Source organism: Podarcis raffonei, chromosome 5 (genome assembly GCF_027172205.1).
Source record: "Podarcis raffonei isolate rPodRaf1 chromosome 5, rPodRaf1.pri, whole genome shotgun sequence".
NCBI classification, from domain to species: Eukaryota; Metazoa; Chordata; class Lepidosauria; order Squamata; family Lacertidae; genus Podarcis; species Podarcis raffonei.
Window position 1 is genome coordinate 35126536 of NC_070606.1, and position 27755 is coordinate 35154290.

Genomic DNA, 27755 nt, shown 5'->3' on the forward strand with positions numbered 1-27755 from the left:
GGTAAAGGGACCCCTGACCATTAGGTCTAGTCGTGGCTGACAATAAAGCTCATCTCGCTTTATTGGCCAAGGGAGCCGGCGTACAGTCATGTGGCCAGCATGACTAAGCCGCTTCTGGCGAACCAGAGCAGCGCACGGAAACACCATAGGGAGAACCTTAATGTTGGCATTTGTTGGTGGCCCTTGGCCCCTCTACTGATCAACTCTGCTTGGTGCCTGGTGTGCATCTAATCAAGGTGCAGTCTAAAAATGTGCAATTTTGGCTGTTAGTAAGGGTAATGAGTACAGAACAGATATCCCAGGAAGCATCTGGTTGGTCACTATGAAAAACATTGTGTTGGGATAGAAAGACCTTTGGTTTGTCCAAATGGGCTCTTCCATAGGTGCCAGTTCCTAGGGGCCGAGGGATCTTCTGCACCACCCCTCCCCCACTCAAATATTTTTTGGTTTGAAGGGTGGAAACACAAGAGCAGGCTTTCTCTGCAGTGGCTCCCCATCTGTGGAATGCTCACCCCAGGGAAGTTCGCCTTCATTATACACCATTAGGCCCCAGGCAATAATGTTCCTTTTTAACCAGGCCTTTGGTTTGTTTTGATTGACATCCTATGCCCTTTTAAAATGTGCAGTATTTTTTTTGGGGGGGGGAGTTATTGGGATGTTGTTTTGATATGTTTTAATTTTGTTCTGTGAACCGCCCTGAGACCTCCAGATATAAGGTGGTATATAAATTCAATAAGTTGTTGTTGTTTTTAGAGGGCCCCGGGCCCCCCCAAAGTTGATTAATATTGCCATTCAAATAATGTATGTGTGTTGCATGATGTGACTGATTATGCAGGGTGGGGCTTACCTGCCCCCCCCATATTTTTTCAAGTTGGCACTCCAGTGGGCTCTTCATATGTTTTTGCTTGACTCATGTGTGTGTAGCTGAGGCTTTATTCTTCAAGATCTACTGCTTCACATGAGTTCCCTAGACTTTTGGACATTAGTACAAGGAACAGGACATGTATGGATCAGGATTGTAAATATTGTATTGGTGCACCTGTTATCTTAAACCTCTTAACATGGTTTCAGATTCACACAGTTGAGAGGAATGGGGAAGGAGAGAAAAATGTAAGTGTGGAAAAAGTTGGTATGCAGAATTAAGTTTTTTAAGAAAATGTTTTTCCTTAATGCTGGTATATTAGAATGCTGGTATATCACTCTGTGTCTTCTACAACTACCACTTGGGAAATTCGTTTCCTCCCATCTTCAACTGCAAACAGCTTTTTTCAGCTTACATTAAAGGCCAAGCACTTCGGACTTGCCTCAAGTTGCTGAAAATTGTTCCAGTACCTTTTGTTTTTATAGGGTTTTTTTTTAAAAAAAATGGACTTGATAATGACAACGTTAATCAATAATTATTAATTACCCTAATTAATTGTACCAGTGATGAGCAAGGCGTGCACTCCATCAGTTCTCTATGAAACCGTAGAAGCAAATCATAACATTTTTGTGAAGGACACAAAACCTAGTGGTGTTTTAATGCCTAGGCTTTTATGTAATAGAAGATGCTGGGCTCCATCAGACTTCTAGCTTTATGCCCAGCAGCAAGTTGGGTAATGAAGCACTAATAACATTGTAATGTATCATTGAAGAGCCACACAACTGTGGACAGAGAGCAATTCCTCCCCTACCACTTTTACACATTCATAAAGTGAAATCATACTTTTTGTTATTAAATTAAACCAGATCATTAAGCCTCTAATTAAGGTATCAATTGCATCATCATTTTCTTGCCCACATTTATTGATTTTCCCTCCTGTGAAATTCCAGGCTCCAGTGGTTATGCTGGATATTACCAATGTAACAGATGTTTAATTTTTGCTTTAAAAAAACCAGCCTCCAGTATTGAGGATGTAAAATGTAGTGGCCCAAGCAATTGACCAGAAATTGAAATTCCAAGGCAGGAACCATTAGCAGCAACTAAGGATTTGGTTAAACTGTGTTTCAGCCAAGGTACAATGTTTCATCAGCACTGTAGTTTTCTCTTTATGTGCCATATGTCTTGCTTTGCAAATGTGGCTCTGTTTAAAATGCAGTTGCAAAGAACACCTGTGGGGTGGGGTGGGTTTCTGTCATAGGTTCATACACAGACATCTAGATGAGTGAAAGAACGATATAATTCAAGGACCGCATGTTGCCCTATTCATAGCCTTCAGATGGAATACCAGGAATTAGGTGTAGGAGAATCCAAACCATTCATAAAAAATGTCCACATCATGTAAATTGCACACAGCCAAAGTATACACATTAGCTCAGGTCTGGTTAATGATATATTAACAGGGTGCTCCACTGTACTTAATGAATTGCTACTTCTGCATGAATAATTATGAACAAATTAATGATTCTTCTTCAGACATATCAGAAATGGTTCTCACAAGAACCCTAAAAATGCTCCCATGTGGTCAGAAGCCTCTGGCTAGTTATACCAGCTATTGGCGCTTGTAATTAAAAGTGTTACAGTTGACCAGAGAGACACTCATTACACCTTCCTCACTGTGATGATGCTCATCTGCTGTCTCCCTCACCTTCTGGTGGCATGGAGATTTTTATATCATCAAAAGGCATAAAAAGAGCACTGCTTCTTCTGGTGCTGCAAGAAAAACCCTCTGGGCACGAGGATGTCATCTGGGCATGTGGGAGGTTTTCTCTTTTCTAGGCATTCTGTACAAACCAGCCGGACCACAATCCCCTCTGTTCTTCTTGACTTCTTGATTTGTTGTTTCCTCTGTAATTGTTAGAGTTAATTACACTAATTGCACTTTTCAGGAGTTAGGAATCTCCTGAATTAAGCCGCTTAGTCTCCCATGTGCTCTGTTCAACCAGCACCTAAGGTGCTTCATGTGCCGAGCTTCATAATGCATGGCTGTAAATCAGGGGTCAGCAAACTTTTTCAGCAGGGGGCTGGTCCACTGTCCCTCAGACCTTGTGGGGGGGCCAGACTATATTTTTTTGGGGGGGAATGAACGAATTCCTATGCCCCACAAACAACCCAGAGATGCATCTTAAATAAAAGGACACATTCTCTTCGTGTAAAAACACGCTGATTCCAGGACCATCCACGGGCCAGATTTAGAAGGCGATTGGGCCAGATGTGGCTCCCTGTAAATGTAAACTTAATGTGAATCAAGTTGATGTAGGAGAATTCTCTGCTGCTGCTGAATCCAAATGCTCTCCCCCCTTTTACTGATAGAAGGCTTTTTGAGCCAGTGGGGATGCCGTCAGTGGAATGGAGAGAAGGGCTATTTTTTTGCTTAGTCTTCTCCCCCTGCAGCTTCCCCCACCCATATCCATACTCTTCTGAAATGTCCCCCAACCCTCTGGAACAGAATGGTGGGGTAAATAAATCCTTCACGTTTCCGCTGACAGAAGCCCCTGCTGGATCCCAGAGACTTTCTTCATCTGAGGAACACCACTGGATATAAGCCACTGCATCTGAAATAATTTAAGCAGTTTTTGTTGCTTAGTTTGTGATAGTTGTGTGTAGATGACTTCAGGACCACCAGGTTTTCCATTTGGATCATGTGGGGCCTGTACGGGTTTGAAGGACTAGGTGAGTGAGTACATTCAAAAGTAAGGATACTTGATGTTCTGCAAGTGAAACTTACTAGCTTGTTCAAAAAGGCACATGTCTGTATCCTTAGGCTACATTGTTACGCATATTTCGGAGTAAGCACCATCAAACACAGTGGGTTTTCCTTCTGATTGAACATGTTTAGGAATGAGCCATTTATCTGATGCAGAATTGACCCATTTCGGCTCTTAAAAGAGATGCAGGAGTATTAGGGAAAAGATAGAGAATTCATGTTAGAGCATGACTTGTGGATCACATGTGACGTGTTCAACTGTTTACCTACCTGATGGAAACAAAGATATTTTACAGGTGACTTAAAAGAAGCTGTGGTATTCACACCATGACTGCTATTGTCAGATGATATCCTGTTTGACTAAAGCGTTGAGCATGAGGTGGTGATGATTCTTCTTGAGATAACCTTTTCATCATATGCTGGTAATCCTAATGGTTCCTAGTGAATCCATTTTTTGACAAGCATCATGGGGTGCATTGGTGGCTGAGGCAGCTGTGAATATGTTGTTTATCTGATAGATGGTGGAAATGTATCCAAGTCTGTCTAACAAGAAAACACATATAGAGAGACATTTGCATGATAACATAGAGCACTTTTTTTTTCACTCACAGGAACTGTCCATTCTTATTTCCGTCTTTATACATGACTTGGCAACTTACAGATTTTAGTAGCGTCCATGTTCTCCAAATCATATTTCAGAGTGTAAAAGCTCAAGGAAATGGTTGTGTTACATGCGATGTTCAGAATGACTTAAAGCATCCTCGTGCTATTTGTAGTTAATTTAAGCTAAGAAGCAGCAGCAGAAGAAATATATGTTCTTGCATATGTATCACACCTGGAGGAAATGCAGGCAAACAATCTTATGCATGTTTACTCAGAAATAAGTTCAGTGGGGCTTATTCCCAGGAATTTATGCATAGGATTTCAGCCTTAAGCATCATTTTGAAACTAATATAAGACATAAATAATTCTAGTTCATACTTTATGTTCTCCAAGTTCCTGTGACTGGTAAAAGCTTCTCCAACATATTAAACATATCAATTCTAAATGCATATGGGATTTATTGTGACTCTGGTTTTTTTTTATCTCTGTTTTCTTTTTAATATGATATTTTTTAATTCTTAAGACCTCACATAACTTTTAAAATGTGCACCGTAATGTGGGTTTTCATTTAGGCTTGCAATTTAAATAAATAAATGTAGAGAAGCAACAGAATTCCAAAGTGTGCCCTACCTTAGCAAATCACAACGTTTCTCTGGATCTTTATCAGCAAAAAAAATAATAATAAAATCGCTTATGTCCTATAATACCTGCTGGCAAAAGATATCATATGCTGGTTTTTTAATGGTGTTTGTTCCCCTAAAATAGATTAAACCTGGAGTGGTGTTAGCACAATGGCAACAGGAAATTAATGAAATTCCTAATCTGCTTTATGCACCTTAAATATCCCCTTCCCATTCATCATATATATATATAGGGTACTTGCTGTGGGCATACCGCTGCCTTGTTTCCCCTGCAGCATAGACTGGATTGCACAGTAGCAAATTGGGAGATTAGGTTTTTATATATATAAAGACTTTTGCTGTTTTGCTGTTTCTTGATAAGAACTGTGTGCAATAAAATCCTTCCAAAACATGCATCTTATCAACACTGATCTCATTAGCTTAGAAGTAAACTTGATTCCTGTCATCTAGGATTCTGCGTCTCCCCTCCCCATGGAGGAAAGCATGTTTTTTGAATTGGTAACAGCAACAGGCTGCTTTATAGGCTTCAGTGGTGGGATCAGCAAAAATAGAGCTTAAAACAAGGCAATATCTGCTTCACTTTTATTGAACTCACCACCTTCCCTTTCTACACACGTATCAATATCAAGAGAATAAAAATACTGACTTCTTAAATGGAGATAGTATGAACAGTTGTGGTTTTTTGAGATTATTTACAAACAGCAACAAGGTCTAGTGTATCTTTCCTTTTAAATGGAGCACTTGCTGCTAGCTCAAACCAAAGCTGGTTTAGTAGTCAGAACACCTGGCAACAATTGCATTTGTATTGAGAAATGTATTGTTTTGAGTTTGGGGAAGTAAGCTGTAGGCCAAGACCCTCCTAATGCCTACCCCCCCCCCGTCTAATTCCTGGATCAAGCACAGATTCAATTGCTGGAATAGCCAGGTCAGCTTGGTAATGGCCCACTAAGCATGGGCTGAAGGTGAGAAGGGGTGTGGCTCTGGGCTGGAGAACACTTGAGTACCCCCACACACACCTCAACTGTTCGTTAGAAAGAAAAAAGTCTAGAATACAGTGGTACCTTGAGTTAAGAACTTAATTCATTCTGGAGGTCTGTTGTTAACCTGAAACTGTTCTTCACCTGAGGTACCACTTTAGCTAATGGGGCCTCCTGCTGCCGCCACGCCACTGTAGAGAGTGGAGTGATGTGAGCCAGAAGCGTCAGTCTGGAAAGGCAGAGAGAGTGCCATGTTTGATTTCTGTTTTAATCCAATGCTGCAGCTATGGGGGAGGAATACCATTTTCGGGATGTTAATTCTGTGAACCCCTCCATCATAGGCTCAGGTTGTATGTAAGTGTAAATAAACCATATACAATGGTACCTCGGGTTACATACACTTCAGGTTACATACGCTTCAGGTTACAGACTCCGCTAACCCAGAAATATTACCTCAGGTTAAGAACTTTGTGGTGGCGCAGCAGCAGCAGGAGGCCCCATTAGCTAAAGTGGTGCTTCAGGTTAAGAACAGTTTCAGGTTAAGAACGGACCTCCAGAACGAATTAAGTTTTTAACCTGAGGTACCACTGTATCATAAAGACTCTGCTGTGCCTCATCTTCAAAAGGAAACATGAACACCGAGAAAGCACCTAGAACCCCTGGAATCTCACACTGCTCGGAGATTGGGGTGGCGTACAACAGTTTTTATGGTGTTGTTTAAAATGGTCTCTGTTAGTAATTTCTAGTGAAGATTTTAAGAGACACATATAAAAAGATACATTTAGAGACAGATTCTCCAGTTCAAAGCTGCATATAGGCTTTAAAAGTCAAAACTTTGGTTGTCATGATGGCCATAAAGTTCTGACCAGCCCCTTGCAAGGTGGTCTCAGCAAAAACTACCAGATCGACACCAGATTTCTTCTATGTTTGCTTTGTTTATTCCATTCTATTTTCTTCTTCTACAAACAGCTCAGGGTGTTCTGCAGGAATTCCTGATTTTATTTTCACAACAACCCCGTGAAGCAGGGTATGCTGAAGCATAGTGGCTTGCCCAAAACCATAAATTATCTACCAGGCCACAAGATTATTTCAATACATCTTGCAATTTCAGCTATCATTGATTGCTCCCTTGCAAAAGTCAGTGAAAAATTTCAAACACTTAAGTTTTTTATAGGGTTTTACATTTGCAGACAATGATTCATTAGAGCCTATAGGACATAGTATTTTCTGTAATTACCTTTTACAACCCTTGGACAAAATAACTATATTGGTTTACTTGCCTCTAAGAAAAACCCCTCCCTTTCTACAGTTGTCACTGAAATTATATTCTATTCTGTCTCTAGGGTGACATTTCTAATTTTCTCTCTTTGGGAAGAACCCCCTATGTGATAGTTTGTGTGAGGGAAAGGTGGTTGCTTGTCACTGCAATCATTTATCTGTCTTGTGAGTAAAACATCCAACATAGCCAAATAAATAATGTCACTGAAGAGGAAATCCCTCCTCAAAAAATCTTTGTATCTTATTTGGAATGCAGGTCTGTGTGGTGTTTCTGAATTGGTAATACAGTTATGCTTATGAGTTCTTTATCCAGGGCATGGGTAGGCAAACTAAGGCCTGGGGGCCGGATCCGGCCCAATCGCCTTCTAAATCCCACCTGTGGACAGTCTGGGAATCAGCATGTTTTTACATTAGTAGAATGCTTCCTTTTATTTAAAATGCATCTCTGGGTTATTTGTGGGGCATAGGAATTCTTTCATTTTCCCCCTTCAAAATATAGTCTATGTCCGCTCCCCAAGGTCTGAGGGATAGTGGACTGGCCCCCTGCTGAAAAAGTTTGCTGGTCCTGATCCTGATTCAGGTTGTCACCCACTACCTTTCCCCCCAATTTACTTGCATACAGAGGACAGGAGAAGGAGAGTAAGCATTTGGGTGGGTTTCTATAGACCAGATTATGCTGCAGCTCCTCTCTGAAAGCTTATCCTAAAGTCTGTTTAGCAATTTTGGGGAAGCATTGCTACTAAGATGTTGTCAGCCACTAGGTTTTGGTCTGGAGGCTAGGGCAGAATTGAGACTGGTGCTGCTCAGGCCCTCAAGGCATCCATGCCTTTGAGAGATGGATGGTAGTAGACAAAGAGAGACTTACAGGATGTTGCTCCTTTTAGAAAGAGAACTGTATGAGTGCAATCTTTTTTTATAATAGCAACAAAACCACCCTGAAGACTAAGGACAGGTGGAAACTTCATCAGTTTAGTACAGCATGTGTCCTCAAGATAGGGTGACATTGTGCTCCCTGTGGATAAGAGAAACTACACAGTGTGAAGCCTGAACTACTGCCCTAGAGGAAGATATACATCACTGCCTTCAGATGACTTGTGCCTGCAAGGCAGCTCTTTCCCAATGCTTGTGTCTCAGGCCTTGCTTCTCTGTAATTTCCCATTATCCTTTGATAATAGAACTCTGTGATTCTCCCAAGCTTTTTTCTAGCTATGTTACTCTGCCAATTGCATGGATGTAACCCAAAGAGCCACCCCGATTCTCACATTTAGCACTGCTGTAACTTTCAATTAAAATGTGCGCTATTAAGCTCTTAAGGTTCATTAAGGAGAAACTGAATTAAATTTTACATCTTATTGACACTACTGCTGCTATCACCTTGAATTGAAAGGCCTAGCAAAATGGCAGCCTTCTGTTCATTTTGCCTGCATAATGGAAAATTACAATGATTATGTTGAACTTGGCAATTAATATAGTGGATTTTGATTTATCATCCAGTACATTATCTTGAGGAAATGAAGTCAGATATTGTAGGCCTCCACTTCTATCCACTTACAACTTATGAAAATGAATTTTAAGGGGGCAAGTCTTTCTCCAACTTTCTTGTGAGTAAACCCCATTAAATGCAATAAAACTTTACGGTAATCTTATACATGTCTCCTCAGAAGTAAGTCCAGTGGGCCTTACTCCTAGGTAAGTTGATAGGGGATTGCACCCACAAGTTTGACTAGACATCTATAGGATTGTGCAGTTACGATGGTTTTACAGAATGATAGAGGGTGAATATAGCCAAATAAATGCGGGGGGTGGGGTGGACACTGAAACTACTTTCATAAAATCTATTCAAGTTATCTCCTTTTTAGTATGCCTCATTTGTATGGTACTAAAGATTACTAAGTGGGAGTATTAATAGCGCTAATATGGAGGCATTTGTATCCTGTAGGGCAGATGATTCTTGTCAGCCTGGGAAGGTAGCCCGGGAGAAAGAACACTCTGATCCTAAGCCTCGGCTGCCTTGTGGCTATATTCATTCATGAGAAAGCCTTCGGGAGTAAACCCATTGCCTTGTGGGCCATCTTCAGGAGATGCTTATTAACTTTACATCCATGTAGCGCTAAACCATGGTTTACTTTTACAACTGAACACAGCCATTGTAATCAAAAGGCAGTGTTTAACAGCACTGTTAGCCTAAAATGGCATATCTTCTGATACAGCTGAGCTTTGTTATCATATCATTATAGGATTGGAAGGTACCAAGGGTTATCTAGTCCATCCCTCTGCAGTGCAGGAATCTCAGCTAAATAATCCCTGACAGATGGCAACCCAACATCTGTTTAAAAACCTCCAGTGAAGGATTCACAGCACCGCTACCCCCTCCACGTTCCGGAGCCCCTTACGGGGTCCCTTCTACGTATCCGAGGTCGCTCCTGGTGCCCGCCGAATCCCACGGCCACGGGCTCACTCTACCCGTGGTTTTCCTAAACGGGTCGTCGCTGTGCCGCAGCGCACGACCCTTTTCCGCGGAGCCCCTCTTCAACAACTGAAGAGGACCGCCATTGCTGTTTCGCGCCGCCTCCGGAAGCGAAGCCGCGCGGCTGCTGCTGATGAGCGCTGACCTTTCTTCTTTGAACATTTGATTGGAAACAACAAACTCGTGAGTAAGAAATTTGAGGCTTTATTTGGACATCAAATTGGTGAATTTCGGCTGAAAGCGGGAGACGCTAAAAAGGAAGTCAGTCTTCCGTCCCTGTTTAAAGTACTGAGCAAAGTTTTTTTAAAGCGGAAGCGTTGAAAGGAGTTTAAAAGAAGTTGGAACTTACCCTGCAAGTTTGGATTTGATTGTGAGACTGTGCTATACCTCTCTATATTTTGTGGATTATAAAGTTATAAGCCCCAGCTCACGGGCTGCCTGGATACAAAGTAACATCAGACTGTGGCAACTGTGTATAGAGACATAAAGTTACATTGGGCTACTTTGCAGTTACAAAAAAGGAACTGTTGTTCACACCTTCGCAAAGAACCTTTATCATCTGCAGTTTAAAGTGAATTTAGAGGGTTTCCCCCCCTTATTTTGGATTTTACCATATTTGGGAATTAAATGGTGGAAACTTTTGGGGAGCTCCCCCTGCTGGATTGTGGAAATATAAACCTCTGAGAACTGCTGGTTGTTTTGGAAATCTTTTTGCCTGGATGATTGCTTTTCCCATGGGATTTACAATTTGACCTTGAAACCTAGACAGTTGTGGAATGAGTGTGGCAGGAAAAACAAGGGCTGCCAAGAAAGCAAAACAAACTGAACTATTGCAATCAACTTTGCCTGTGCAGCCACGTAGATCATCTGTTCCAATTGTGACAGGTCTGCAAGAAGGACAATTTAAACAGCCAGTTTTGGAGGATATGGCTGCAGGAGGATTAGACCCTATTTCTAAAGAAATATTGGATCAACTGGCAGCATTAAATAAGAAAGCTGATGAACAAGCGGCTAAATTTGACCAGGTTACAGCAACGATTAATAAGTTGACAGACCAAGTTGCTCAAAACACACAGGCGATAGGAAATTTTGAAAAGACTATATCAGAGAACCGAAAATTAGCTGAGGACGCAAACACGAAAGCAGACCAAAACAAAAAAAGGATTGAGGAATTAAGAGGGGAAGTAAGACCACTGAGTAGACAGGTCACTGAACAACAGGCCTATCTGTCTATGGCGGAGCTGAAAAACCGGGAAAGTAATCTTAGGATTAGAAATATTCCAGAACTAGAAAAGGAAGATTTGGCTGGCTTTTTGACTGCAGAAATATCCAAGTTCTGGGGTTTGGCAGAAGAGAAAGACTTCAAAATCGTCACCGCTTTTAGATTGGGAAGAGTGGCCAAGAAAGATAAACCAAGGGATTGCTTGATCATATTGAGATACAAGCAAGAAAAAGACAACATACTTGGCCTACATTTTAAAAACCCATTGGTGATACAGGGAAAGACAGCAGAAATCTTCAGAGACATACCAAAACAATTGTTGGACTTAAGAACTACATACAAGGATCTGGCAAGATTATTAAGAAACAACACAATCCCTTACAGGTGGGAATTCCCCCAAGGATTATCTTTTAATTTGAAAGGGAAGAAGGTGAGAATCAGAACAGCAGAAGAGCAAGAAAAATTCCTAAACGATCACGGGGAGGACCTTCGAAAAGGGACAGCAGGTACCTGGCCACCCCCCACGCCTGGTACAAAAGATCCACCTCCAGACATAGACGAGAAGGGAGACAACCCCATCGGCTAACAAGCTGATCCAGGATGTCTCTGCAGCTTTTTAGTTGGAATATCCATGGGGCAAATTCCCCTGAAAAAAGGAAAAGGATTTTTCACATTTTGAGGAAAGAACAACTAGACGTCATTTGTCTCCAGGAAACCCATGTGACTAGGCTCCACAGAAGAGTGCTAATAAACAAGCGACTAGGCCAAGAATTTATTTCATCAGCTAAAGAAAAGAAAAGGGGAGTCGTGATATATGCAAAGGAGAGCCTAGCACCAAAATTTGTGTTCAAAGATGAACAAGGAAGAATTTTGGCGATCGAAATACAATCACAAGGAGAAAAATTTTTGATAATTGGAATTTATGCACCAAATGAGGGGAAATCTGAATTTTATGGGAAGCTGCATGAGACAATGCTGGACCATATGGACTATAATAACATCATTCTGATGGGAGATATGAATGGGGTTGTCTCCACACACATGGATAAGTCACAAAATCAAAATGTGACTAAAGATGGCAGACTACCAAAGACTTTTTTTGAACTCACAGACAATATGGACTTGATTGATATCTGGAGGACAAAGAACCCCCTAGGTAGAGAGGGAACATTCTTTTCTGAGGCCCACCTATCCTGGACAAGAATCGACCAAATCTGGATATCTAGAGGACTGGCACCCAAGACCAAAAAAGTAGAGATCTGCCCTAAAACTTGCTCCGACCATAACCCCTTGAAAATGGACTTGAGACTTACACCAGCTGGATCCTTCAGATGGAGAATGAATGATGCATTGTTTAGAGACCAGGAGATAGTGAAGAAGGCCCAAAAGACGATGAAAGACTACTTTGAACTAAATTTGAACACTTCGGTGGAAAAAAAAACAATCTGGGACGCAAGCAAAGCTGTTATGAGAGGGTTTCTGATACAGCAGAATTCTATTAAGAAAAAACTCTGGAACGGTAAAAAGGACAAGATCTTGGAAAGGATAAAAGACGGAGAGAAAAAGTTGAGACTAAATCCAAAATCAAAAGAAGTTTTGAGAGAAATAAAATTCCATCAAGCACAATATGCAAAACTGATAAATCAAGAAGTTGAATGGAAAATCAAACAGATGAAACAAAGATCATTTGAATCGGCAAATAAATGTGGGAAGCTGCTATCATGGCAGCTGAAAAAGAGACAAAAACTGAACTTTGTTACCAATCTAGAGGTTGAAGGAGAATGTATTCAGAAACCAGAGGAAATTAGAAAGTGTTTCCAGAGATATTTTAAAAAATTGTTTTCCCAAGGACCCCAAGTGGAGACTGAAATAAATAAATTTTTAAAAAGCTATGGCCTACAAAAACTAACACAAGACAAACAAACTGACCTGAATTATAAAATAACCCAACAGGAAATCGAAAATGCCATTCAGAACATGCAACTAGGCAAATCCCCGGGCCCAGATGGACTTACCTCCAAATACTATAAGATATTGAAGGAATACCTGACTCAGCCATTGATGGAGGTATGTAATCAAATTATGGAAGGGAAGGGGGCACCAGAATCGTGGAAAGAGGCATTCATCACTTTGATACCAAAATTGGAATCTGAAAAGACTCAACTTAAGAACTACCGTCCCATCTCACTCCTAAACGTGGATTACAAGATTTTTGCTGACATTTTGGCAAATAGATTGAAAAAAGTCTTAAATGGAGTTATTCATAAAGACCAAGCAGGCTTTCTCCCTGGCAGGCATTTGTCAGATAATACTAGGAACATTGTTGACGTTCTGGAACTTCTACAGACAAATTTGAATACAAAAGCAGTTTTGATATTTATAGACGCGGAGAAGGCCTTTGACAATATATCTTGGAAATTTATGAAGAAGAATTTGGAAGGGATGGGAGTGGGAAGGGCGTTCCAAAATGGCATAGATGCAATATATTCAGAACAAAAGGCTAAATTGATAGTAAACAATGTGGTGACAGAAGAGTTTAAAATTGAAAAAGGAACACGACAGGGGTGCCCCCTATCACCCTTGCTATTTATTTCTGTCCTTGAGGTTTTGCTAAATTTGATCAGGAAGGATCAGCAGGTGGAAGGAATACAGGTCGGAGGAAAACAATATAAACTGAAGGCCTTTGCAGATGACTTGGTTTTGACACTACAGGAGCCGGTGTCCAGCACAAAAAGAGTATTGGAATTAATTTCTGAGTTTGGTCGGGTGGCGGGATTCAAGTTAAACAAACAAAAAACTAAGGTTTTGGCAAAAAACTTGACACCTTTAGAAATAGATGGGTTTCAGAAGGAAACAGAACTAAACGTTGTTAATAAAGTGAAATACCTGGGGGTCAACTTGACTGGGAAAAATTTGAATCTGTTTAAAGATAATTATGAAAAATGTTGGTCTGAAATTAAAAAGGATCTAGAAATCTGGTCAAGATTGAAACTTTCCTTGTTGGGAAGAATTGTAGCAGTAAAGATGAATGTATTGCCAAAAATGCTGTTTCTGTTCCAGACCCTACAGATCGTGGACAGAGTGGAATGTTTTGGAAAGTGGCAGAGGGACATTATGAAGTTTGTCTGGCAGGGCAAAAAGCCCCGAATAAAATTTAAAATATTAACAGATGCAAAGGAAAGAGGGGGTTTTGCCCTGCCGGACTTAAGGTTGTATTATGAAGCTGCATCCCTCTGCTGGCTGAAAGATTGGTTTTTGCTAGAAAACACTGATGTCCTAGATCTGGAAGGGTTCAACAATGCTTTTGGGTGGCATGCATATTTGTGGTACGACAAGGTAAAGTCTCATAAGTTGTTTAAAAACCATATTGTAAGGAAATCTCTGTTTTCTGTCTGGACTAAATACAAGGACTTATTTGAAAACAAGACTCCGAGGTGGTTATCACCGATGGAGGCTAAAGCCACAAAAATACTTAATATGGGGGGTGGCTGGGCAAAATACTGTGAAATAATAGAAAGAGTGGGTGACACTTGGAGGTTGCAGAGCTTTGAAAAATTGAAAGGGAAGGTGCGAGACTGGTTTCACTATGCCCAAATTTTAGAGATCTTTAAAAAAGATAAAAAAATTGGTTTCCAGGTGGAAAAATCAAAATTAGAACTAGAATTACTTGAACCTAAGACGAAAGTGCTTTCAAGAATGTACAACTTGCTGCTTAAATGGAATACTCAAGATGAGACAGTCAAATCAGCCATGATAAAATGGGCACAAGATATTGGATACAACATTATGTTTGAGGACTGGGAAAGGTTATGGACCACCGGTATGAAATTTACGGCATGTAGTGCCTTAAAGGAAAATATTATGAAAATGATGTACAGGTGGTACATGACCCCAGTCAAACTTGCAAAGATATACCATTTGTCTGATAATAAATGTTGGAAATGTAAGGAGGCTGAAGGAACTTTTTACCACCTCTGGTGGACATGCCCGAGGGTGAAGGCCTTCTGGGAAATGATTTATAACGAGTTGAAAAAGGTATTTAAGTATACCTTTCAGAAGAAACCAGAGGCCTTCCTCTTGGGCATTGTGGGCCAGAGGATACCTAAGAAAGACAGAACCTTCTTTCTATATGCAACGACTGCAGCAAGAATTCTCATAGCTAAATACTGGAAGGCACAGGAGCTACCCACACTGGAAGAATGGCACACACAACTGATGGACTATATGCAACTAGCCGAAATGACTGGCAGAATCCGAGACCTGGGAGAAGAGGCTGCGGAAGAGGATTGGAAAAAATTTAAGGACTATTTACAAAAACATTATAAGATATATGAATGTTAAAAATTTGCTAAGGTTTGAGGTAAATATGCTTCAGTATTGAAATTCGGAGTTGATAGAAACAAAGTTAATGATTGAGAAAAGTTTTAATTTCAGAGTGAATAATTAGATGAAAATACAAAAACACAGGAAACAAGGTATTAATTTGCTGTTTATATTTATTATAAAGAATGCAGGGATGGAGGAGATGGGGAAGTCCAGTGGATGATGAAAAAAAAAAAAAAGACTTCGAAAAATGAATTTTTTCTTGTTTAATTTCTTTTTCTTTCTGTAAAACCGCTTTTGTTGTGTTATTGATGATGGATTTAGATTTTGGAAAAAAGCAATAAAAAAAATTTATAAAAAAAAAAAAAATAAAAACCTCCAGTGAAGGAGAGTTTGCCACCTTCCAAGGCAGTCCTTTGCATTGCCAAACAACTCTTACTGTGAGCTGTCATCCTTAAGTTGGTTCTGAAATTATTTCCCATTCCTTTCTGTGTGCAAAATGGGTGGAGGACTTGATTACAAAGATCCAGCTCCAGGATCAATAAATCTTGGCTACAAGTCAAACCAATAATTTACTTGCATGGATAATCATTCGTCTAGTTCTCACTAAGGTGACAAAACATAAACTGTGACATTTCAAAAATCAGGTAGAAATTAACACATGACTGAATGCTTCCACAGGTTAGGACAAAAATTAAAAAACGGAAGAACTTTTCAAATAGGAAACTAGTATGTCACCAAGACTACTAGGCTAGAACATTCCCCTGACACCTACGGTAGTTTTCTATATGCAGGGAGCTGCTTTATTTGTATGGCGTAGAATGTGTATGGCGTAGAATGTGATAATGCAATTTACCCCGTATTTTTCGCTCTATAAGATGCACCAAACCACAAGATGCACCTAGTTTTCAGAGGAGGAAAACAAGAAAAAAAATATTCTGAATCTCAGAAGCCAGAACAGCAAGAGGGATTGCTGTGCAGTGAAAGCAGCAAACCCTCTTGCTGTTCTGGCTTCTGGGATAGCTGTGCTGCCTGCATTCGCTCCATAAGACGCACACACATTTCCCCTTACTTTTTAGGAGGGAAAAAGTGAGTCTTATAGAGCAAAAAATACGGTAGTCTGTGCAGCTTCTCTTCAGGTATAGTCTGAAGTGAGAAAACCCAGGCATAAGTTTTCACCTTAGTGAGAACTTGTAATAATTACAGCTTCAATCATGAAAATTGCATCTGGGGAACTGTGGTTATATCCATGGATCCTCTCATACACACACACACACACACACACACACACACACACACGGGGGGGGGGAAGAGACATGTATGTATGTATGAATGATTGTGCAAGAACCAGACAAATTAGACTTCCAGTGTTCTGGTCTCAACTCAGCATGCTGACTTAGTATCAAAGATGTGTGTTTCCAGTGACTGATTTTGGCTCTTAAAATTTCAGTGGTGCCCTGTGTGGTGCTTAAATTTGCCCCCCCCCCCACGGTTGTTCATCTTTGTTGCAAGGCCCCTGCAACACACTCTCAATTCGGCACCAAGTGTATGTAAACCAGCCATTCTCCCCTAAATCCGCCTGTGTTTTTGAAGTATTTAGGGGGGGTAGCCTTAAACAAATGCTGCCTACTCATTTGAAAGTGATGCTTCTTAAACATCATGTAGAAATTGGTATGTGATCAGCAGCACATATAAATATATTGATGTAGAATTCTGAAACCATTTCAAACTATTTGTATTCCTTAAAAATGAAATTTCAAAATAAAACAGGAAAGGAAAACAAATCACTACGTTTATTGTATTATGCCAAAAAAAAAGTGTTCTCACAATGGATTAAAGAGAATAAGTATATAACAGTTGGGATGTGAAATGGGGAGGTTTCTATTTGAAAACATTATTAAGGAGAAGGTCAAACCAACAGAAAGCCCTCTTTATAATTAGCAACATCCCGCATTGTCTTCATTGCCCTGCTATATGTCTTCCCGTGGGCGACATGTTTTTATCAGCCCTTGAATAACTGCTTTCAGCTTTTAACACATTTGGCAATATGTACAACAGGTGATCATTTTTAGAATGTGAGCTGAGTTTGAGGACGTTTTATTCATGGACTCAAAAGTATTCAGAATGCATCATAGAACACAGATCCAAACATACTTGAGCATATTTATGATTCATCGCTACTTTCAATTAAAATGCCAGGAATTAATTGTTCTAAGAATCACATCTTTTACAAGCCTTATGGGGGATGAAATCAACCATTCCAAATTAATTTTATCAGCTCAACAAAGCACAATTGACTGTTTAAACTTTACTTAAATACAGTCCCTTGTTCAAAATAAACAATTCAGACTAAGGCTGGAATCCTATATCCACTACTTTGGAGTACACCCCGTTAACTTTAATGGGACTTACTTCTGAATAAACATGCATAGGATTGCATTGTTAATCTCTAAAATTAGCGTATGCATATGTATGTAAAATGATTTGCTAGTGCATTTTAAATGGCATAAGCCTTGAGTCATACCTTCAGAGAAAGTATATGGTATAGTCATTACTATATATGATATTTTTCAGTTGTTTTATATGAAAGAAGACATCTCAAAGCAATTTAACAAGTACAGGCAGGCAGGTTTCAACCTAGGCACACGTGAAAAAGGCTGAAGGAAGTCCTTCCTTCTTGAGGAGATATTATTCTATTCTAAAGTGGTTCGGTCTTGACTAGGACTAAACCATGCCCTTTGGATCTACTCCTAAATAGCCAACCTTTCCTAGCAGAATTCATTTATTCATTCATTTACTTGCATTGATAATGAAAGTTTTCTGGGTGGCTCACAAAACAAAACACCGTTCCCAACTATTCCTATGGAATTTGGATTTCTCTGTCCAGACGAATGGCCTTAGTTCAGATCAGGTATCCTCTTTGTAATGCTGACAGCAACAAATACACAGGCACACATTCTGAAAATCACTTCAACAAACTACTGTGATCCTTTGGGGAATTAATTTATTCCTAGGCTTGTGAAATTGTTGACCCATTTCTAGAGGCATCAGAGGGAATATGGGATATTGCATACTGTCTCATCTGCTGAACCTGTTCACAACATAGCCAATTAATCTCCCTTCTGCTGAAATAAATAAATTAGAATGCCTTATTGTTAGAAGTAGCTGTTTCTTTCCCCAGCCCCAAGCATAGTTGGCCTTTAATGCTGTAGTTTATCTGAGAACAAGACAGGATGGCCAAACTGTGTCTCAAGGTCAAGAAACCGAGAATAGGAAGAGAAATAAATGAAGCATGCATGCCAAGGGGAAACACACTTGGACTCAAGGAGAGGAAGGTGGCAATAATGCAGTCTGTGGTGGCCAAAATATAAATTCCCCAGCATCTTCACCTGGGCTGAAGGATGGAAGGGTGAATTGACAGTGGAATTGAGAAGGCAGCAAGAAGACACTTACAGATAGAGAGAAACTACATTGTGAGTGGATATGTAAGGAGGGTGGAGATGGGTGTTTTGGGGGGTGCAAATGCATAGGACTGGTCTGCAATATTTGGCAGCAGACATGGATCTGGAAACCTCAGCTGCTACTTCACTGCAAAGTGGTGGTAATGCTGGGAAGATTTGTTTGAGAGAATTTGTGTGCGCGCATGTGTTTAACACTTCACCAACAACTCCCCCCAATCAGATTTTCTCCATTTGATGCAGCACATTACTTTCATTGAGACCTGAGCACCCTAAATCCCTTCTGGGAGTTCCCTCCAACCCTCTGGTGCAGGTTTGGAAAATGTGAGGATCACCCAGTCTTGGGGGAAAAGTGGAGACAGAAGAAAAGTTTCATAGTGCAAGCATAAATCCTTGCAGTAAAGAATAAACGCATTGAATACCTCCCATAGAATTGAAGGAGGACTTGTAAGCCCCCCAGTCCGTCCCCTATTCATTGTATGAAAACTAGGGCTAAGCATCTCTAACTGATGGCTGACCTGACTCTGCTCCAAGAGTTTCAATGAGGGAGAACCCACCAGTTTAGATAATTGATTATACAAGCTGCTCTTGCTGTCAAGAGGTTTTCCCAAATGTTTAACCAAAATCTACTCTCCTGTCATTTTCACCCATTGCATCTATTCCTCTGTCCCTCTGGGACAGCAGCAAATATTTTCTCTTTTCTATGTCAAAGTCCTTCGGGTATTTGTAGAGCGCTATCACATTAAACCCGCTGTCTTCTCTTCCCCAGGCTCAGTATACCCAGTTCCTTCAACCTTTCATCACCGATTTTGTTTTATCTGTATACTTTTTCTGAGGTGTTTTTCTTTTTCTTCAAAGCTTTCCATTTTTTGCATTAAAATGTTTTCTCCTTGAAACAATGTTGTGTTACTGTCTTGCCCACTTTTCAACCTCCTTGCATTATCCTCTGTCTCTCCCCACTCTGTGTGTCCTTCTCTCTCTCTCTCTCTCTCTCTCTCTCTCTCTCTCTCTCCCACACATACACACACCGTCCCCAAGCATCTGCTGTGCCACTTTAGGAGTTCTTGGAATGTATTTTGTATTATTTTTTATTAATTTCCTTGCACAGACTTCTCGGGCCAATGTACAGAAAGTAATAAAAGCAACTAAATAACAGCTTAAAACAATACAAAAAATAGGAGCAGATAAAAACCAATGCCAAGTAGACACCCATGGCAAAGACCTATCCATTCATTGTAGTAAGTGCTATGGCATTCAAAAGCCCCTTGATTATTATTTTTGAAAGGTGGTTGGTTATATGTGTGTTAAAAGAACAAGAATAGTTGATACATTTTGTATTCATGAAAGAGGGTGGAGTGTGGTTTTCCATACAATAAAGTGACTTATCAGGGTATCAGTTCCGACAACCAGTTTTGTCAGCCCTTTATTCATTATTCTGCAACTATCTTTGAAAAGAATTCTAGCTTTTACTTCAAATATATCATATTTGTTGGCTTCCCTTCTAACTGATATCATATATCTATTTGCTGAATTTGCTCAAAACATATAGTCAATTGAAACGACTGCTTTCTCTCCCCGAATACCATACAAATCATAAGTTGAGAAATCAAGAGCAATTCCTCAGTGCCTAAAGTTTTGATAGATGTGCTTGCCTGTTCCTACTTTTCGTGAAAATGCCACCTACCCCCGTTAAAGGCAAGCCTATTTTCTCTTGACTGCAATGAATATAAAGAGGTGATGAAAGATGCAGAGAGGAGCTTTAATGTCTTGACATGATACCATTGTTTGTGATGTAAATAACTGCCAGAGACGACACTGCAAATGCACAGATAAGAAAAGTTGACTTCTGGAAGTAAAATGATAGCAGTGACTTTAATGATTTGAGAATGAAGGCAGAACAGATTGTTTTGATGTTGAGCTGAGGGTAGGAAAGGGGGAATCTGACTCAGAAAGCGGTGTGTGTGTGTGCGCGTGTGTGTGCTCACGGGGAGGGGGAGAATGTTGCTTATGTGACCATAATACAAAATACAATCATGGAACAGTGACAGTGAGTAAATACGCTAGATTTGGCAGTTTAAAGAGTTAACCCTGTATTGTTTCACACTGTACTTCTATAATGCATCAAACTTACTTTAATATGGCCTTTATCATGTTATTCACTTTGGTCCTTGCTACTGTTTTATTCCTGCAAGCTTAAAAAAGAGACTCTTGTCAGCATCCTTTGGTATTTTCTTCTGGTTCCTAATTTAAATGCGCTATTAAATGTGGTGGGTATTGTTGATTAGTTCATTCATCCTCATCCTCCTACAATTAGCTATTTCATAGATGCTGCCATTATAAGAAAAATACTCAATACTTAGCATTTATAACATGCTTAATATACATTATCTCAATTTCCAGAGGAGTAGATGCACTATTCTCTTGCAGCAAAACCAAAAAAAAGTTGTGTGGCACCATACACACCAATATATGTATTATACCACTACAGACAGAGTTTGGGATCCCAACTGCATACACTGTGTGAACCGACACAAAGCAGTCACATATCTAAAGGTATAAATGAACACACCTTTATACATACTATGTTGTATTTATATGTTTAGCAGCCATTCAATTTTACAGCTAAGTACTGTAACACAGAGGCAAATCAATAAATGACTGGCTCAAGACCAATCAATCAATCAATCTATCAATCCATGGCACAGAATTCTTAAGCAGAAGTAACAGCTAGTTATAAAATGTCTCTTTAATATTAAGGGGAAGGTGGGAGAGATAGGAGGGCATGTGTGTTGGTTTCCTGAAAATCCAGATGATTAGAGTGTTGGATTTTTCACAGGACAGGGGTTTCAAAGTGTGGCATCCCTGGCTGAGATGGTACAGTCATAGGTCATGTTTGTCTGAGTTTGCAGTTTAGCTCCCCTGGACAGACTATGAGACATAAGCCATAAGACAATCCTTGGTTACAGCTCATGGTTAGGAGAGAGCTAAACCACAAGCCTGGGTTTGGATAACATGCTATGCCAAACCATGTCTTAACCCAATACAGAGCAGGATCAAATCACCAGGGAGAAGTGAAGCACCCACAATCTCTTTTCTGGCAGCCCAAATGTGCATGTGTTTTCACTGAGCCATTTGGACTAACAACTGGGAATGAAGAAAGAGAAAAAAAAGATTTTGTATTGAACAGTGTGTTCCTAATTTATCTCAAAAACAGAGTTATTCTGCAGGAATTTAAAAGTTAATCCTTTTATTTTTTTAATGGAAGCATATACATAACATAAAGTAAAACATAAATAAAGGTTGAGTTTCAACGAAATAGTCGCATTAGCAGGAGTCAGTACAGTGAGCCCCACTATGGGGCTTCCTCCCTTCCCCTATGCCCTGCCCATGGCTCTGTGGGATTGGGAACTTCACCTGGGATTTGAGGAGTGGAATGATGGTAATAGCAGGATAATGGATTATACCCAAACTCCTGAACATAACAAATAAAACTCACTTCCAGAGACGAAAAGGCACAACAAAAATCATACAACAATTACTTTCTACAAAGTACAATAGAGATATGACAAATGTCACAATTATTTCTAAAGTTACTGTAGCAAAAATAAACAACTATGAGTTCCAGAAAGTAGTATGCTGAGATGGCAGCATAACATCATTCATTTCCTTATTCACATGCACTGCAAAAACAAACCACTCAGATCTAAAACTATCCCTCTTTTTTACTCCTCCTAGCCTATTTTATTTTGTCTACTTTTGAGCCAAAGCAGTATCCCGAAACATAGAAGATATATGATGGTGTTTGTGTGAATCTTTCAAACAAGCAGTTTTTTCAGCTGAATTTACACAAACAGGTTTTACAATCGATTTTTCTTCTTCTTTTACTTCCTTCTAGATCTGCCTTGATTGAAGTGTGACATAAAATGTTACAGCGGCTTTGCTTCTCAAAATGGTTAGCGATAGGGATTGCAGTTTCTGCTGTCTTCATGGATTCTTTGGCCCAGAATGATGATGGTAAGTGTTTTTCTGTGTGCTGGATAATTCTGAAAAAACAAGCCTATACTTGATTTCATAAATATATAATTCATAAAGCAAGTTCTCCCACATCTTCAAAGGACCACCCTATGTCTGCTTTGGCTAAAGTGCTGGGTAGAAGATAGAGCCCACAAATTCTGTGAATATATGATAATCTCAGACCTCCTAGAATTACAGCTGCAGACTGTAGAATCATTACAGAGCAATTAACAAACCCTCAGCTTTGTACAACCCATAGTTTTTTGGTTGGGTCACCAGTGTAGACAGAAGGATGAATTAAGATGGCATGTTTTGGCATATGGTGAACATATGGTTTGAAAGTTTTGATTTTCAGTAGCAATTGTGATGCCAAGTTGGAATGAACCTATACAGTTACGGACAATTCTGCATGCGACTCTTCATGCTGTTCAACACTGCTATTTCTTCCCCTTGGCTGAACATTTATTTGTTAGCGGATTTGCCTACTTACATCCAAAATGGTGTGATATAGCAAGGTGGCACCAACATGAGAAAATCCCAAATGGTATAAACCAAAATGTGGGGAGTCATCATATGTTTTGCATCAAAACAATGTTTTGCATTGCACTCAGAACCAATGATTCTGCTTGATGGAAAGTTTGTGGAAGCTGATTCAGACTAAACATTAGGAGAAATGTTCTACTGATAAGAACTGTTTGACAGGCTAGTACATAAAGTAGTGGGCTGCCCTTTACTAGAGATAGGTAAGCTGAGTCTGGATGGCCATCAGTCAGGGATGCTGTAGTTGCAGACTGCATTGAGGTCATCCTACCTGACCTGCAAGGTTCAGCTCTATGAGTCAGAGAAAAAATTCCCCCCTCCAGAAAGACCAATCAGCTCTGTGGGCATGTGTATCCTCTTCTTTTTAAAACATTCTAAGATCATTTCCAGTTTTCAGATAAAAATAGCAAACATTAGCATGTGAACATTATTTATGATGTTATTTAACTGAAAGAAAATTAGCTCAATAAAAATAAAACATAGAGCCTACAATCCATATATTATTCTATAGATCATGATTAGCATGCACACAACTGTGTTTTACTGAACTAACTATAATACACCATATCTTGGATGTGAGTTTTAATAAGTGTCTAGATATTTTCATCTGATATTCTGTCAAAATTTCTTGTCAGCGCCTTTTCTTACTTTTTCTGTTGGTCCAATTGTAGAGCAGTGGTTCTAGGAAAGTGTAGTGAAACTGCAATAGCAACCACATTACCTGTTTCATATTATGAATTTTCCTGGGATTTTGGTCACCTTTTTACATGGTTACAGAATATTTGCACCTCCCCCATTTCAGAATTGATATGGAAATAAACATATATTGTGGGATATGGGTCATTTTCTACTTATAAGGTTGTGCTGGAAGCATTTCATGTGATACCTAAGTTTCGATGAGTTGTCCGTTTTCATAGTATTTGGAACAGGTTATGTAATGAGTTGAATGAGTCCTTCAAAGGTCACAGATTCTTGCTTTGTATTTGATTGTGAAAGACCAAATACTGATAAATTCACTCATAATGGAACTGTTTGTGAACAAATAGAAATATCAGAAGATTAATTTTAAAAGTATTCTACATTTCAAATAGATGCCACTTAGAAACTGAATGCTGGTTAATATCAACCATTTAGTTTGATTTGCTAACTTGCAGATGTTCCAGTCTCTGTCTAGTAGCCTAGAACATTAAGTTATACAGGAATCTATAGCCTGATATTATTGAGATCATGAGCAAATGTCTAAATATTCAGAGCCAACAGTATTCAGGAGGGACACACTCAAAACTTCTAATTTCTTCAGCCTGCCTTCCATACTCAGAAGGCACCAATATAACCCAGAAATTAAGTTCCTCTCCAGTACAAACTGACAAGTAGTTGTGGCTCACAAAATATATCCCCCAGCACATGGTAAACTTTGCTGCTGCTTTTGCTTAAATCATTAGGAGGTAGAGAAAGTTGGTTTTAGGAGGCTCCTCTTTAGTCGGCAGTGCTAGAACGGTTTCAAGAGCCCCAGGTTCATATTTAGCCTGTTGCTTTGCATTGTATCACTTTGCTATGGGAAAGTGTGTTTTTTGTTTTTGTTTTTTAAATTATTTTAGCTGGGTTGGTAGTGGGAGGGGGTTATGCTGTTATTTGCTATGGATCATTATTACTTTGTTATATGCAATGGTGGTTTGAAAAGTAACCACTATTAGTTGTTCATGCTGTGCATCAAAGGACTGCTGCTACTTTCCACAAACACTCTTGTATATTTATACAACTATATTTAGACCAGCCCTTCCTTATAAGCAGCAACTGTCATCTGTCTTGTCTGTTTTCATCAGCAGAGCTGAAAAGCTCAGAAGCTGCTGAACCAATTTGTTTTCAACCAGTATGGTGGGAGGTACTTATGGTATTTAGCTTTGCAACAGTTCCTCAAGATCCGTGGAAATCTAATTCCTGACCCTACTGTTTGATCTGCCCTGATGTCACAGACCATCTTAACTATCACCTGCCTGGTTTAATACTGATAGTCAGCTGCTGAGGCTATCTGTGTCATCAGAACAACTAGTTTCAGTGGAGCCAAAAGGGACATACGTAAAGTAGAGCCAGGCTGAAAATCTTTTTCAACCACTGATTGGGTGACAGGACCTGAAACATGACACTTGCGAAAAGTCATGGGGAAGTGAGAAGTTTATCTGGATTTTTCAGGGTGGCATTGCTGCTTACCTTACTAAACCAAGAGTTTTGCTTTCTTTTCTTGCTTTCTTAACTAAAAATGTCCCGTGCCACTCAAAGTAGTACAAGGCTTTTTCTGCAACTTCCTGCTGGCCACAACTTGAGTGATGCCTTGGGAGCAACACCACAGCACATCACATCATTTCCAATGCATTATCAGCAGCGTGGTCAGTGTGTAACAGTAGGAGCTTCCTGCAGCTACACTTCTTGACAATAATGTAAGAGGCATAAACATCCTGAAAATTGCTCCCTCCACCCTCCAAGAAAGCCACAGAAAACTGGCTGCCATTTCTGGAGGGGGAATATACTTGTCAGAAATGGGGTGTGGGTGATTTCAACTCAGGCTTATGGTAAGACCTCCTGTAGCATCAAAATGGGCAGATGGGCAGAAAGAAGAAACGTTAAGGAGAGCATCTTTTGAGAGAACAAATATACAGTCAATCATACTGAAACTAGGATGGATGGGATTGCTTCACTCACTGAAATTGTTAAGATACTTTGGAAATAGATACAATGCTGAGTTAGAGCCAGGCATTTCCTTCCATTGATGGAAAATATCCTTCCGTTTGATCCAGTGGAGAGGGAATTTTTGCTGATTCTCCTCTCACCCTGTAGCCTGATGCACTACCCCACAAATGTTTTGCCAGCTGACCGAAACAGTGTGAAAGCTGGTGCTGGGCATTGAAGAGGAGGGATGAGTCAGCAAAAGTTCCTTCCAGCAGTAGCAGTGTCCCCTGAACAGAACTCAAGAGTGTCCCTTTGAAAGAACTCTGCTCTGGGGATTCTCAAACAGTGGATAGTGTAATGGATGAAGCTGGGATGTAAGGGTTAAGGTGGCCCTTAAGGTATCCTGGAACAAAAAATTGTTCAAGAGTTTGTATGCACAAGAGCCTTGAAACTGACCCTGAAGCATATGGGCAGCCAGTACTTATGATTTAGCAGAGATCCTCTGTGCTTTCAGCCGTCACCTGCTTTCATCAGTGAGCAATTCAGTCACTGCATTCTGCATTAGCTGAAGCTTCTAAATCAGGACCAAGGACAGCCCCTACACCAAGTGTATTGCAGTAATACAGTCTTGAGGGTTCCAATGCATGGACTGCAGTGACCAGGCTATCCACATGTGATCATAGATGATAAAAGAGGCTATGGATATGCCCAGGAAGCTCTGCAAACCTGCTCCTTTCCAGAACAGGTGATTGCCTTATCTTCCAGACACAACAACCACCTACGGACAAGAGCCTCTTATCTTCCCAACAGTCAAACTCAATTTATTGGTCCTCTTCTGATCCACCACTGCATTCAGGCGCTGATCAGCCATTACAGAGAAACTGAACTGTTGTCATCAATGTACTGGTGACACCAAGCTCCAAAACTAATGACTTCTGTCAGGAGCTTAATATAGATGTTGAATAGTCTGGGAACATAATAGTGCCAGGTCAAAAGAACGTTTCCCCAGTGCTACTCTCTGGAGTTGCCCACACAAGTAGAAATGGAGCCACTGTAGTACAGTGCCTCTGAATCTCATGCCATGGTATCCAGGATAATACCATGATCAATGGTATGAAAGGCCACTGAGAGATTATGTGTAACAGAGTTGCACTCCCTCTGTTTCTCTGTCAATAAAGGTAATCCATTGTGCAACTAAATCCACATCCAATTTGAAAATGAATCTCAATTATTGTTTATCTGCATTTGGAAAGTGCAAGATGTATTTATTAGTCTAATGTATACTAAAAGATACTCAATTCATTCATCTTTTATATGGTAACTAATTATTCTTAGCAATATGATCTCTGAATCGCTTTCTCTCCCCTCCATCCCCCCAGCCTGTGGGCAGGATGACATCTGTTGCAAGAGATAATATCTCGGTTTAAATTGTCTGTCTTGCAATTTGGAGAGGCTTTGTGGTTTGCTATGTTTGCAATTGAATTTCCTTGTAGGCGAAAGTTATTTTAATCTGAAAAGTCATTGGTAGGAGTTTATACACATAGGAACAACTATTCTAGTCTGCGATGAGTGCTCTACTTTTATCTGTTTTAGTAAAGAAGTTCTGAAACTCTGTTATGCATATTTCCCTCTCTATTTTGTTTAAATATAAGCCTTGTCCAGTACAAATGAGAAAATGCATTTTTTGAGATCCATATTAATTGTTTTCTGAGATCTACATCAATCTGAATAGTCAATGCACATAATCTTCACAGTGCAAAAATCCCCTAAACTGGCCAGTTAAATTATGACTTTTTAAAGTCAGCAAAATCTTCTGCTTCTAGTCTAGAAAACCATGTGAGCTTTTGGAACTCAAGAGAATAGCAAAAGTTTGCTGTTCAGAATACAAGGCTTGATGTGCACACAGCACAAACTGCTGACCTGGAAGAATCTCTGGACCACA

General features: G+C 39.9%; 1 protein-coding gene across 11 annotated transcripts in view; it reads left to right on the plus strand.

Annotated features, from left to right (window-relative positions):
* PCDH15 (protocadherin related 15) overlaps positions 1-27755 on the plus strand; it is a 628220-nt gene that overhangs the window by 298029 nt on the left and 302436 nt on the right. For all 11 annotated transcript variants that reach the window (XM_053388594.1, XM_053388604.1, XM_053388605.1 and 8 more), the window contains one exon: positions 22491-22609. In XM_053388594.1, the coding sequence (XP_053244569.1) occupies positions 22519-22609 (91 nt within the window). In that variant the 5' untranslated portion in view covers positions 22491-22518. The remainder of the gene's footprint in view (positions 1-22490; positions 22610-27755) is intronic.